Consider the following 14770-nt stretch of genomic DNA (forward strand, 5'->3'; position numbering starts at 1 on the left):
AAAACGGCAAGGTCTTTAAGGTCAAAATAGGCTGGGTCATGAAGGGGTTAAGGGGTCTAATTTCCAAAACTGGATCATTTGTGGGGGTTTTAAACTGTTTAAGCACATCAGGGGCTCTCAAAACACAACATGGCATCCACTCTCAATTCGAGCGAGTTTTGCATTCAAAAAGTCAAATGGTGCTCCTTCCCTTTCGAGCCCTGTCATGACCCAAAACCATTGTTTTCTCCTACATATGGGGTATCAGCGTACTCAGGAAAAATTGCAAAACAACGTTTGGGGTCCAATTTTTCTTTATTACCTTTGTGAAAATAAAAAAAAAATTGAGTCTAAAATAACATTTTAGTAAAAAAAAGTTGAATGTTCATTTTTTTCCTTTCACATTCCATTAATTACTCAAAACCACTTTCAAGAAGTTTATTAACCCTTCAGGTGCTTCACAAATTTTTGGAATGTGGAAAAAATTGAACAAAATACCCCAAAAATGTATTTCAGATCCATTTTTTTTTTTTATTTCCACAAGGGTAACAAGAAAAAATGGACCCCAAATTTGGTTATGTAATTTCCCCTGAGTATGCCTATACTCCATATGAGGGAGAAAACCACTGTTTGGGCAGAGCTCAGAAGAGAAGGAGCATCATTTGACTTTTTGAATGTAAAATTTCCTGGAATCATTAGCAGATGTCATGTCCTATTTGGAGAGCCCCTGATGTGCCTAAATAGTGGAAACCACCCACAATTGACCCCATTTTGGAAACTAGACCCATCAAAGAATGTTTTTAGATGTCTGGTGAGCACCCTGAACCCCCAAGTGCTTTGCAGAAGTTTATAACTTTGGTCCGTGAAAATAATAAATTATCATTTTCCTCACAAAAATATTATTTCAGCCCCAAATTTTGCATTGTCATTAGGGTAACCGGAGAAATTGCACCGTTCAGTTTGTTGTGTAACTTCTTCTGAGTATGCTGATATCCCGTATATGGGGGAATACCACCAAAATACATTTTCACACAAGTGGGTAAAAATGGCACCAAAATTTGTCCTTCAATTTTTACTGAACGTGGCATTACCCAATACTTGGCTGTACAGTACTAAGCCACACGGAGAGACTAGGGAGGAACAGAGTGCTATTTGCCTCCTGGATCACAGATGTTCTTAAAATAGTTTGCAGACTTCATATACTGTGCCCCTAATTGCAGGAAGAGCAGAATTCCACCCCCCACCCATTAACTCCAAGTAACCCCATTTTGGAAACTACCCCTTGGGGAATTTATCTTCAGATGTAATGATCATTTTGATTCCATGGGTATTTTCCAGAAACGAGTAGCAATGAATGTTGCCGAGTGAAGATTGCAAACTGCCGTTGTAGTACACTGTAGTGACCAGTTTGTTGCAGTTACCAGTACGTTATGCCCAGCCCATGCTTCTGGAGGCAAGCACCCGTAAGTTAGGCCGTCTCTCATTGCTTCAGAAATGCCAAATGTGGATGCAGTATGTGGTTTAGGTACACTGTGGGGCTCAGAAGGGAGGGGGCATTTGGATCCGGGAGCAGAGAATTTGATGAATTTCTTTTGGCGGGTGAAGATCCATTTCGCTTTTCCAGAACCTTTGTGCTACCAGTAACGTGGAAGCCCTCTATTTTTTCATTAACAGATGACAGACCACAGTGAGGGCTTGCATTTTTTGTGGATTGAGTTGAAGATTTTATTTGGAACATTTTACATAATGTTTGGGATCACATTTATCCTGCGCTGTACACTGAGCACTTACTTTGGGGTTTCCATCTAAATCTCTGGGTGACGTGATTCAGATGAAAACCCCCCAAGGGATCCATTCACTATAATGAGGCAGCAGAGTTACTCTGAATTCTGTCTGGCCCTTGTTCAACGGTGTCCATTTCAGAAGTGCACAAAACTGACCTGCGGCACTTTTATGCAATCCTAAAATGATGAACACTGCAGGATCACAGGTCAAATGTCGTCCACAGTGCCTCCATCTACCTCATTATAGGGAATCTTCTGCTAAAAGTTCTGTCTGAATCAAGTATTTTAGACACAAATCCGGGTGAAAGCACTCAGCACAGAGCGCAGGATAAATGTGTGCAGTGCCTTACTGCAATCTTTGGGAGGCAGAATGAAAAAAATAAATAGCATGTGAAAAATTGATTTTATTTATTTTTTACATAATTTCTCATGTGGTATAAGTGATATGTCGATTTTATTCTTCGGGTCGGTGCGATACCAGATTTATATCTAGTTTTTATGTTTGGCTGCTGTCACACACTAAAAGACGCTTTTTATTGCAAAAAATGGTTTTTGCATCACCATATTTTGAAAGCTATAATTTTTCCAAATTTTGGCCCACAGAGTCATGTCAGAGCAAGTTTTTTGCGGGACAAGTTGACGTTTTTATTGGTACTGTTGTCGGGCACATGACATTTTTTATAGCTTTCTATTCCGATTTATGGGAGACAGAATGAACAAAAACCAGCATTTAAAATTTTTTGGGGGAGGTTGGGTTTATGCCATTCTGTGTACGGTAAAATTGATAAAGCAGTTTTATTCTTGGGGTCAGTACGATTACAGCCATACCTCATTTATATCATTTTTTGATGTTTTGGTGCTTTTACACAATAAAAACTTTTCTAGAGAAAATTATTATAATTTTTTAATTATTCTGCTGATAGAGCTGTATGGTGGCTTGTTTTTTGCGGGACAAGGTGACATTTCAGCGGTACCATGTTTCTTTTAATCCATCTTTTTGATCGCTTTTTATTACACTTTACACTTCGCAGTATGATGATAAAGCATTGTTTTTTTTCTTTTATTTATATGGTGTTCAGTAAAGGGGTAAATAGTGGGACGGTTTTATAGGTCAGGTCATTTTGGACTCGGCAATAACAAATATTTGTACTTTTATTTTTTTTTTCATACAAATATTTTTTTGCGGAAACAATATCTTTTGATTTTTTTTTTTAAGTATTTTTACAATTATTTAAAACAATATTTTAAAACTTTTTTACTTTGTACCACTATGGGACTATCATTTTTGCAGGCTGATCAGCAACTTTCTTAGCTCTTGTGACCTGTATGCCATCACCATGGGTTACCATAGCAATGATCGGGACCCCCGCGTCACGTTGCGGGCTCACCAATCCAAAGGCAGAGGGGCTGTCATCCCTCTGCCAGCTCCCGGAATGCTGCTATTGCGTTTGATCGCAGCATTTAGGGGGTTAAAGTTCCGGGTGTGGTGTGTGACCGCTCTTGGCACTTAGTGCCAGGTGTCAGCTGTTAGAATCAGCTGACACCAAGGCGACGATCGCCCGCACACAGCCTGTAATACGATGCAGTAATACGCCATGCAGTAATAAGAAGTCCCTGGTCAAATAGGCCCAGGGCACAGGGATGTATTACGACAAATGTCAGAAAGGGATTAAATGTGATGTGGTCCCTTAAAAAAAATGACTTTGTAAATTTTGCTGGAAAAATTTAAAATCGCTGGTCAACTTTTAACCCTTTATAACTCCCTAACAAAATAAAATGCTGGTTCCGAAATTGTGCTGATGTAATTTAGACAAGTGAGAAATGTTACTTATTAACTATTGTGTGACCTATCTCTGTGATTTAAGAGCTTGAAAATTCAAAGTTTGAAAATTGCAAAATTTTTGCCAAATTTCTGGTTTTTTTTTTCACAAATAAGCGCATAAGTCATATCAAATAAATGTTACCACTATCATGAAGTACAATATGTCTGGGAATCACCAGAATCTGTTGAAGCGTTTCAGAGTTATTACCCCATAAAGTGACAGTTGTCAGAATTGTAATAACTGGCCTGGTCATTAACTGCAAACCACTTTCGGGGTTAAAGGGGAAACTTGCGTTGAGCTGAGCCGCTCATGTTTAGTTTAGGGTACGTCTAGGGTACAAGTCTGCAGTCACATAGCGGGGTTGTCTGGCCTTGGGTTGCAAGTCTGCAGTCACATAGAGGGGTTGTCTGGCCTTGGGGTTCAAGTCTGCAGTCACATAGAGGGGTTGTCTGGCCTTAGGGTACAAGTCTGCAGTCACATAGAGGGGTTGTCTGGCCTTGGGGTGCAAGTCTCCAGTCACAGAGGGGTTGTCTGGCCTTGGGGTGCAAGTCTGCAGTCACATAGAGGGGTTGTCTGGCCTTGGGGTACAAGTCTGCAGTCACATAGAGGGGTTGTCTGGCCTTGGGGTACAAGTCTGCAGTCACATAGAGGGGTTGTCTGGCCTTGGGGTACAAGTCTGCAGTCACATAGAGGGGTTGTCTGGCCTTGGGGTACAAGTCTGCAGTCACTTTCTCTTTCATGTTTAGCTTTAGCTAACTCAGACTTTCATATATAATTTTTTTATGTTCTTTTCATTTAAACTTCATGTTTTTACTGTTGGCTGAGGATACTGGAAAATAAGCAAGAGATTTAACATCTACATCGGTATGTATTTCCTGGCCTTGTATTTATAGACATGTAAAAGCTTTGACACAATTATTGATCTCCTTTGTTTCAGTTGCTTGGTGAGTACGGACAAATTACTAAAGGACTCTTTTTTTTTTTTTTTTTTTTTTTTTTTTTTTGGGGGGGGGGGGGGGGGGGGTCGCTCTCTGGATGAAGTTCATCAGCGTTTTTCAATATAACCCAGATTCTGCTTGCCAGAATCCTACTAATCTAAGATGAATTCAGAACTGTACAAAAGTCACAGGTACTTTATTTTACTTACCGTATTTCCTGTCAGAGCAGCCATTAAATAGAATATTCTTATTTCTTGGTGTAAAACCAAGGCTGTAAACCTATAGTGTTAGAATAAAAGACAAAAGTCTCTTGTGGAATATAATATTGAATAGTTATTCCGTTCTACATTGCTAAAAATAGGCGAGAAGCCCAGCTCCATGGAGACCATTTCAAAACTGTCCTCTGAAATTTGAGAGTAGATGATCTCCAGTGTACTTGCTGTCAGAAGTATGTCAGATGTTGCAGGACAATAAAGAAAAGGCTATTAGTATTTTTTTTTTCTTCTAAATTTTTACATATTTAATTGTTTCCTAAGCTAATAGAAAACGTTTTATTCATATTTAAGGCTATGTCCGCATCCCATTTTAGGATCCCACTATGAAGCATATATGGTTTAAAAATATATACATTTAATGGGTGACTGTACTTTGAAGTTACTTTTTTGAATTATGGTGTGTGTGTTTGACATATATCACTATTTCTATCCATTTATATCACCAGTATCCTGCAATGTCTTATCATATCACTGCTTTTTCACACATTACTTAACATGACAATTTTCATTAGAATGTGAAAAGACATTAATTATGCACCCTGGAATTGTGGCTCCATGGTCCCCCCTTGCAAAAAAAAAAATAAAATAAGTGATCAAAAAGTCCATAATCATTATCACTCCCATAGTACAGCAACACAAAAAAAGTATTGATATTATAAAAGGAATAAAACCTAAAAAAAACTACGTAAATGTGGTATTCTCTCGTGCTGACCTACAGAATAAAGATAACTTTATTTCTGCAGTGGATGAATATCGTAAAATATAAAAACACCAAAACCTCAAAAAACACATCTACTCTTTTTTTTTTTTTTTTTTTTCTTTTTTTTTTTATGATTTCAATTTCTCATCATAAATAGTTAATAAATTAGATTTGGTGTATAAAACTCAAAATGCTGCTGCATCTTGGCAAAAAAAAGCTAGGTTGAGAAAAAAGGAAAAAAATGAACTCCTAAAATGTGATGAAAACACACAAAAAAGAGTGGACCGTCAGTTCAAATTAGGCATGATCCCTAGGCCACGTGCGCATGATGAGTATTTGGTGAGTTGTTTTATTATTTTACCTCAGTATTTGTAAGGCAACCAGGAGTGGGTGAAAAATACAAAAGTGGTGACTGGTTTCTATTATACTTTTCCTCTGATTGTTCCACTTCTGGTTTTGGTTTACAAATACTGAGGTAAAATACTGACCAAATACTCAACGTGTGCACATGGCCGTAATGGGGTTAACCAGGACTCCTTTATTTTGTTTATTTTTTTACTGTGGACATATCTCCCTGTCCTGCCCAGCTCTGAGCGATCACGGACTGTTGCCGATTCTACTTCTTTACGTCAACAGAGCAGATCTTCCTCTTCTGGATTGCTCTGTCAAAGGTACGTAATTGCTTACATCACACTGATTGACGGCTGTCTTCACACAGGAAGGGGAGAACCAGCTGTTACAAAGCATGACATCAGCAGTCACGTCCCATCAAAATGGCAGTGCTCTGTCGATGTGATGTCCATGGAAGCTGCAGAATCGCTGGCAGAGATTGACAATGGGCATGTAGTTGGCCACAACCTGCTTGTTGGTTCTTAAGGTACCGTCAGACTCGGCGACGCTGCAGCGATATAGACAACGAGCCGATCGCTGCAGCGTCGCTGTAGAGATGTCAAACACTGCAACACCAGAACGATGCAGGAGCGATCCAGTGACGTACTTATCGTTCTTGCTGGTTGTTAGCTCCATGTAAAAACATTGCTGGCGTCGTTGCTTTTGCTGTCAAACATGACGAATCACGCTGACCTGACGACCAAATAAAGTTCCGGACTTCTAGCTACGACCAGCGATGTCACAGCGGGATCCAGATCGCTGCTGCGTGTCAAACACAACGAGATCACTATCCTGGACGCTGCAATGTCGCGGATCGTTGTCGTTCTCGTTGTGAAGTTGCTCAGCGTGAAGGTAGGTACCTTTAGACGTGAACATTCCTCAGACGTTCATTGATAGCAGCCAAGGCATCAAAGGGCTTGTATTGCTGCTTGCCACTCTCATACTTGATACTGAATAAATAGGGATGATGTAAATGTTTTCTCTTTTTTCATTATTTGCGTATCCTTACCAATATCGATACTGTGGTTTCTATAACTCTACAACTTTTTTCTTAGTTTTGCAATTTCAATTTTGAGGAGTGTACAATCAATACATACAGTTAAGTCCATATATATTTGGACAGAGACAACCTTTTTCTAATTTTGGTTATAGACATTACCACAATGAATTTTAAACAAAACAATTCAGATGCAGTTGAAGTTCAGACTTTCAGCTTTTATTTGAGGGTATTCACATTAAAATTGGATGAAAGGTTTAGGAGTTTCAGCTCCTTAACGTGCCACCCTGTTTTTAAAGGGACCAAAAGTAATTGGACAGATTAAATAATTTTAAATAAAATGTTGATTTCTAGTACTTGGTTTAAAACCCTTTGTTGGCAATGTCTGCCTGAAGTCTTGAACTCATGGACATCACCAGACGCTGTGTTTCCTCCTTTTTGATGCTCTGCCAGGCCTTCACTGCGGTGGTTTTCAGTTGCTGTTGGTTTGTGGACCTTTCTGTCTGAAGTTTAGTCTTTAACAAGTGAAATACATGCTCAATTGGGTTGAGATCAGGTGACTGACTTGGCCATTCAAGAATATTCCACTTCTTTGCTTTAATAAACTCCTGGGTTGCTTTGGCTTTATGTTTTGGGTCATTGTCCATCTGTAGTATGAAACGACGACCAACCAGTTTTGCTGCATTTGGCTGGATCTGAGCACACAGTATGTCTCTGAATAACTCAGAATTCATTCGGCTGCTTCTGTCCTGTGTCACATCATCAATAAACACTAGTGACCCACTGCCACTGGCAGCCATGCATGTCCAAGCCATCATACTGCCTCCGCCGTGTTTTACAGATGGTGGTATGCTTTGGATCATGAGCTGTACCACGCCTTCGCCATACTGTTCTCTTTCCATCATTCTGGTAGAGGTTTATCTTGGTTTCATCTGTCCAAAGAATGTTCTTCCAGAACCGTGCTGGCTTTTTTAGATGTTTCTTAGCGAAGTCCAGTCTAGCCTTTTTATTCTTGATGCTTATGAGTGGCTTGCACCGTGCAGTGAACCCTCTGTGGTTACTTTCATGCAGTCTTCTCTTTATGGTAGATTTGGATATTGATACTCCTACCTCCTGGAGAGTGTTGTTCTCTTGGTTGGCTGTTGTGAAGGGGTTTCTCTTCACCATGGAGATTATTATGCAATCATCCACCACTGTTGTCTTCCGTGGGTGCCCAGGTCTTTTTGCATTGATGAGTTTACCAGTGCTTGCTTTCTTTCTCAGGATGTGTACCAAACTGTAGATTTTGCCACTCCTAATATTGTAGCAATTTCTCGGATGGGTTTTTTCTGTTTTCGCAGCTTAAGGATGGCTTGTTTCACCTGCATGGAGAGCTCCTTTGACCGCATGTTTACTTCACAGCAAAACCTTCCAAATGCAAGCACCACACCTCAAATCAACTCCAGGCCTTTTATCTGCTTAATTGAGAATGACATAACGAAGGGCTTGCCCACACCTGTTCATGAAATTGCCTTGGAGTCAATTGTCCTATTACTTTTGGTCCCTTTAAAAACAGGGTGGCACATGTTAAGGAGCTGAAACTCCTAAACCCTTCATCCAATTTTAATGTGGATACCCTCAAATGAAAGCTGACAGTCTGAACGTCCACTGCATCTGAATTGTTTAAAATTCATTGTGGTAATGTCTATAACCAAAATTAGAAAAATGTCACTGTCCAAATATATATGGACGTAACTGTATATACTAGCAGTCAAAGGGTTAGACACTTTAAGAAAGGCTTTGAAATCCTAGTCTCCGATTTATCAAGACTGGCGTTTTTCACACTGATCTTGATAATAAGGGGGTGTGCTGTAGTTAGACGACTCTGATCCATCAAAAGGAGCACGCGTCTTAAAGGGAACCTGTCACCAGGTTTGGCTGATATAAGATACGGACACCCCCTTTCAGGGCTTATATACAGCATTCTATAATGCTGTAGATAAGCCCCTAATCCGACCTGAAAGATAAGAAAAATAAGTTTTATTATACTCACCCGGGGAAGCTGTCATGTGCGGCTCCTCCTATCTTCTTGTGACGCCGCCCGCTCCTTGCTTCACAGGCTCCCCAGCATCGCGCTCCTGCGCAGGTGTACTTATCTGCCCTGTTGAGGCCAGAGCAAAGTACAGCCATGTGCAGGCGCTGGGCCTCTCTGATCTTTCCCAGCGCCTGTGCACTCCAGAGACTGATTTCTGAAGTAAGGAATGCCACTCCAGCGATTGGAGTAAGATGTCTGGCAGAAGGAATGCCACCATTAGTCCTAAATCTAACAAGGAGGTATTGCCGTGCCCCTGTACCACCATTGCATAAAAACTTTGATGAATCTGGGCCTTAGAGCATATGAGGACCAAACACGTTAAAGTTTTTAAATTTTGCCAACATGTTCCTACTATTTAATCTGAGGGTTAATCTGTTTTATCGGCTAGCACTTAGCCTAATGTTACACTATGGGGCCGTGCAGATCAGTGATTATTTTCTTATGCCGATTCGGCATGAGAAAACAATTGCAGCGTGCTGCGAGTGCATCCAAGAATCACGTCACACGCACCCATACAAGTCTATGGGTGTGTGTGAAACATTGGACTCTGTAACAGGCAATGGAGAAATGACTTTCTCAGTCTCCTCCGCACTTGTGCTGCGATTCTCTCATGCCGGAGAATCCGAACACTGTAGTATGACGCTCGGATCATGCTCGCAGCAGAGCTGCAGCCGAGTGTCATTAGCATATTGCATCCAATGCTAAACTCTAGTGTGACACCGGCCTAAAGCTAAGACTTGGTACAAGATTTAGCACGTTGTACCAAGTTTTTTTTGTTTTTTTTTCTAGTGCTCTTTATCACCATTCTTTTAAACAAACCAATAAAAGATGGATTTTAATATTTGGTCCTTGAAGTTGGAAAGTTAGGAAAACAAACTTTTTAAATTGAGGAGCATTGTGCATCAGCATTGTGAGTAGATGAAATGTTCGGTTTTGTCTGCCTATACATCATTATTCTATAGTGTGCGCTGTACCCAGTCTGGGTTCATGGGGATGTGCGGTGCGCGTACTTTGTTATTCACATTTGTGTTTTTTTTTGTTGTGTGGTTTAAAGTGCACTTGTATGAAACAAGGCCATATTACGGTGACGTTTGCATGCGCATAACACTTCGGCAGCTGCTCTGTGCATTGTAGTTTGGAAACTTTGTAACCATGGCAACCAACCCATTCAAACAACATTGTACAGATGACTCTGCTTAGAAAAACCTCTGATTTGCAAAGTGCAGCCTTGTATATATTCTAACCTCATATTAACAAAGGGCAGGATGACTCTGATGGCTGTAAAGAATTTATTAAAATTGCCTCTAACATTTACAAGGACAAAAATTATGGTATTCGCACTACTTTGTTTTTTATATAATATGTTTTAAATGATGACAAATACTATTGATTAAAAAATTAGAAATTATTGGTTTGAACTTCTTGCCATCTTAACTTTGGATACATTACTTGTAGCCACAAAGGATTGGATTTTCTGCAGTCTTAAAGATGGAAATGTCCTGTCCTTTAAATAATGTTTCAATTACTGAACAGTGGAATTGGAATTCTTGAAGTTCAGCTCTATACCTCTTTGATGCGTCGTAATATTATTGTTCTGCACATAGGGTTTTGGTCCTGCTTTTATTTTGTAGACAAAACAATTTTTTTGTAGAAATTAGGCCTCATTCAGGTGCCACGCTGAAAGCACTTAAGTAAATTATCAAGATCTTCTCCTGGCAGCTTCCTTTCCAATTGCCGACCAATGATATCCCAGATGTGCTTGATACGAGGCGAGTCCAGAGACACTGCGGGCCACGGTAGCATGTTTAGGCCACAGAGACTGCTCATAGTAGCACAAGCAAACTGCAGCCTTGCTTTGTCTTATTGAAAATCTGCTCCTGGGACACTTTGGTGAAGCAGCCATATCACTCAATGTGACTCCGAGCTGTTAATGTACTCGCAATAGAAGAGGTCTGGCTACTGTACATTATGCAACCCCGAACCAAAATTTTTGTTGTTGGTTGGATGTGACGTTCCTTTATGAATTCCTCTTCATGGTGTTTGCCAAGTCTGGAATGCAGCAACGGAGGCTGTAGTGGGTGGGCGAGGACTTTAGCAATGTATCCGGAGACTGGATTGGAAAGCACATGGGAAATGCCATGAAGAGGCCTCCACGAGGCTATATCACACCGGTCATACTCCTGAGATTACGGTGTGGGGTGGCATAATGTATGGTAGTTTTCACTCCAGGTACATGAACACCTCAGCGCTACATTGATTTGATAATGGAACCAATGGTACGGTCATTTGTCAACATGACAATGCCATGTCACGCCACATGTTGCTCATGCTACTGTAAGCAGCCTGCATGGTGGAAACATGCTACCATGGCCTGCAGCGTCTCCCTTTGAGCACATCTGGGACTTTATTGGTTGTTAATTATAAAGGGAGCTGCCAGCAGCAAATCTTGATAATTTGTATGACCAAGTGCATTTATTGTGGCAGAACTTTCCTCAGGCAACCATTAATGACCTCATTGATAGCAGCCAAGATTTCAGCACGTGGCGTTCATGCACAATACTGAATAAATCCAGATGTTTTGAAAATTTTGTTTACATTTTTTTATCATTTGCATATTATTACCTACCATGCCTATTGATCCTGTGATTTCCATAACTTCACAACTTTTCCTTCTTGGTATTACAATTGCAATGTTGAGGAGTGTATGTATTTATGTATGTGTGTATTATTGACGGTAAGGCTAAGAGCCTGTTAAAATGCCACGGACAATGATTTCAGTCAGTTTTTATGTTCACACTTGAAGCAATGATGTTTTAATAAGATTAAGTTAAGTGTCTTGGCTGTAACACATTACGCTCTGTCAGTACGGCTCATTGACCACAAGCAGCAATTCACCTGTAGTTAAGAAACACTTATCTGATCTCTCTCCATTACAAAGGTCAACTGGCAGATGTAATTGTGACACGACTTCCCTGACAGAGGAAGGCTCGGTGATCCTGCGCTTACACAGATTAGATGAAATGATTTCAGGACCATCCTGTATTGAAGCCCCCAGACATCAGGGTAGAAAGCCCTTAAATTGCCATGAGTACTTACGGCAGGCCAGCCAGAGCATTGTAAGATCCCCGGCTGGTGCTAAGGTGTTACTGTCACCGTCTTCATCCTCAGACTTTTAGCCTGATCGCCGCGCACTAATTGTTCTGTCCTTTTCAGCGGTGTTTTGTTCCCATCATTCAGGAAGCATTTACGGCATTGTCACCTCCTGCTCTGTAGTACTATGATGACTCTATTGAAGAATTGAAAAGTCACCTGTGTAGGCGGTAAAATCCTCATTCCCTGTCTCTAAATGAAAACCGATAAATCAGACCCATTGAAGCCTCTGACTGTATTGTTCCCGATCTCAAGGGCGCTTATTTCAAATGATTTCCTGCCTATAAATAGCATGGGCTGTTGATGAAATCCTTGAAATTAATTTGCTGTCTTCTTTTTAATGAAATACTCCACTTTTTCATCTACCAGTAGCTGAAAGAAGATTGATTTTTTTTTTTCTTTTCTCCGTCATCACTGTCTTCTTCTTTGTGTTTCTGCTTCTTCTTTTAGAGATTTTGAAAGAATTTGTCAAGCCTGATGTGGAACGCTTAGAGCTGTTTGCCCGTAACCTGCAGCCGGGATGGACGAGCTGGGGCAATGAGGTTCTCAAATTCCAGCACATGGATTATTTCATTCCCCCAGAGACTGCAAACTGACCCAGGTCTATTAGCTTTACAGGAGGTTTTTCTACATTAGAATGGCTTTTTATTACCAACAGCACACTTAGGGATCCGTGCAAATAGAATTGGACATGTTGCAATAAGAGATCCGCGGCGTGGCTGACTCTGTGTGCACCCTGAATGCCATTGTCTTAAGATGGACAGATTGTTCTTTGGCTTTGTTTCAAATAGCTTTCCTGTGAAATGAAAAAGAAAATTGCGTCCCAACCCTTTATTTACCGCACCGCAGCCTCGTTTCCTGGCAGCATAAAGGTTAATTGTCCAGCCTATAGGGGAACATAAATACAAATCTTAGGGAATATAGTGTCTGATATGTTCCAGTAACACAAATCCACATAGGCATCACAATAATATTGCAAATAGTATATATTTCCCGTGTGTATTTAATGACAATTTTATCACATCCCAGTCCATTTTTCAAGTTGAAAGAACAACACGTTATGTGCGAAGAGATCTGAGAAAAACAGTGATCTTGTCAGCAGTCCTGTGTGATATTAGAACTATTTTCTACATTTAATTGCTTGTATGCCTTGTGAATTTGCTGGAGTAAATGTCAGAACAGGCAAGAGATCCTCTACATAATAAGTCTGTTTTTAGTAAATAATTGCACTTCTCATAGGAAAACGCAGAGTTCTTTAACAAAAAAGAAAAAGAAAAAACCCCAATACGACAGAATTGTTGTGGTGTTCCTCCTGGATTATGAATAAACAAGCACTGGGGTAGCACATTTGTACCTGGTTAGTCACGCCCTGCCACTGTCCAATTAGTAATGTCATTGTCAGTTTGACGAGAGAAACTGTTATTTTATTTATGTATTTCCAGGAAGAATAACAGACAGAGAAACAACTCTAAGCTTTAGGAAAATAATTCATTCTTTGAATACAAGTACTGGTTGGTGGCAGGCATGTTTGACCCCTTAATGACCACCAATACGTCTTTTAACTGACCTGAGATATAAGAGAATAGCCTCCCCATACAGGTGACAATCCAGCAGCTGTCGGCTGTACACTATAGCTGACAACTTGCTGTATCAGCCACGATCAGTGTTTACACCGTCCAAATCTGTTTAACCCCTAAAGGCCCCTTCACATTAAGCGACGCTGCAGCGATACCGACAACGATCCGGATCGCTGCAGCGTCGCTGTTTGGTCGCTGGAGAGCTGTCACACAGACCGCTCTCCAGCGACCAACGATGCCGGTAACCAGGGTAAACATCGGGTAACTAAGCGCAGGGCCGCGCTTAGTAACCCGATGTTTACCCTGGTTACCATGCTAAAAGTAAAAAAAAAACAAACACTACATACTTACCTACAGCCGTCTGTCCTCCAGCGCTGCGCTCTGCTTCTCTGCTCTCCTCCTGTACTGGCTGGGAGCCGGAAAGCAGAGCGGTGACGTCACCGCTCTGCTTTCCGGCTCACAGCCAGTGCAGGAGGAGTGCAGAGCACAGCGCTGGAGGACAGACAGCGGTAGGTAAGTATGTAGTGTTTGTTTTTTTTTACTTTTAGCATGGTAACCAGGGTAAACATCGGGTTACTAAGCGCGGCCCTGCGCTTAGTTACCCGATGTTTACCCTGGTTACCAGTGAAGACATCGCTGGATCGGTGTCACACACGCCGATCCAGCGATGTCTCCAGGGAGTCCAGCGACGAAATAAAGTTCTGGACTTTGTTCAGCGACCAACGATCTCCCAGCAGGGGCCTGATCGTTGGTCGCTGTCACACATAACGATTTCATTAACGATATCGTTGCTACGTCACAAATAGCAACGATATCGTTAACAATATCGTTATGTGTGAAGGTACCTTTAGATGCTGCTGTCAATAGTGACTTCATAATATAAATGGTTAACAGCATGTGGGGGCTTCATATTTATCCCAATTGGTGCCCTCAGATCATGATTGTGTGGTCCTGATGTTTGCCGTGGCAATTCATGATCAAATAGTGGCCTTAGAGTCTGACGGCTGTAGGAATCTGTTCAGAAGTTATCAGCATTTAGGTGGTAAAAATACACATTTTCATTTCTGTCTTGCCACTTTGCAA

The 14770-nt window shown here is 40.9% G+C and overlaps 1 protein-coding gene across 2 annotated transcripts in view; it reads left to right on the forward strand.

Moving 5' to 3' along the window:
* Positions 1-14770, forward strand: part of METTL4 (methyltransferase 4, N6-adenosine) — a 242289-nt gene that overhangs the window by 135459 nt on the left and 92060 nt on the right. The window contains exon 8 of one of the 2 annotated variants that reach the window (XM_069731153.1): positions 12561-13808. The exons of the other annotated variant lie outside the window; for it this stretch is intronic. Coding sequence (XP_069587254.1) covers positions 12561-12706 — 146 coding nt within the window. The 3' untranslated portion in view covers positions 12707-13808. Of the gene's footprint in view, positions 1-12560; positions 13809-14770 lie in introns of those variants that run through there. 2 annotated transcript variants of the gene reach the window in all.

This window comes from Ranitomeya imitator, chromosome 6, assembly GCF_032444005.1.
Source record: "Ranitomeya imitator isolate aRanImi1 chromosome 6, aRanImi1.pri, whole genome shotgun sequence".
NCBI classification, from domain to species: Eukaryota; Metazoa; Chordata; class Amphibia; order Anura; family Dendrobatidae; genus Ranitomeya; species Ranitomeya imitator.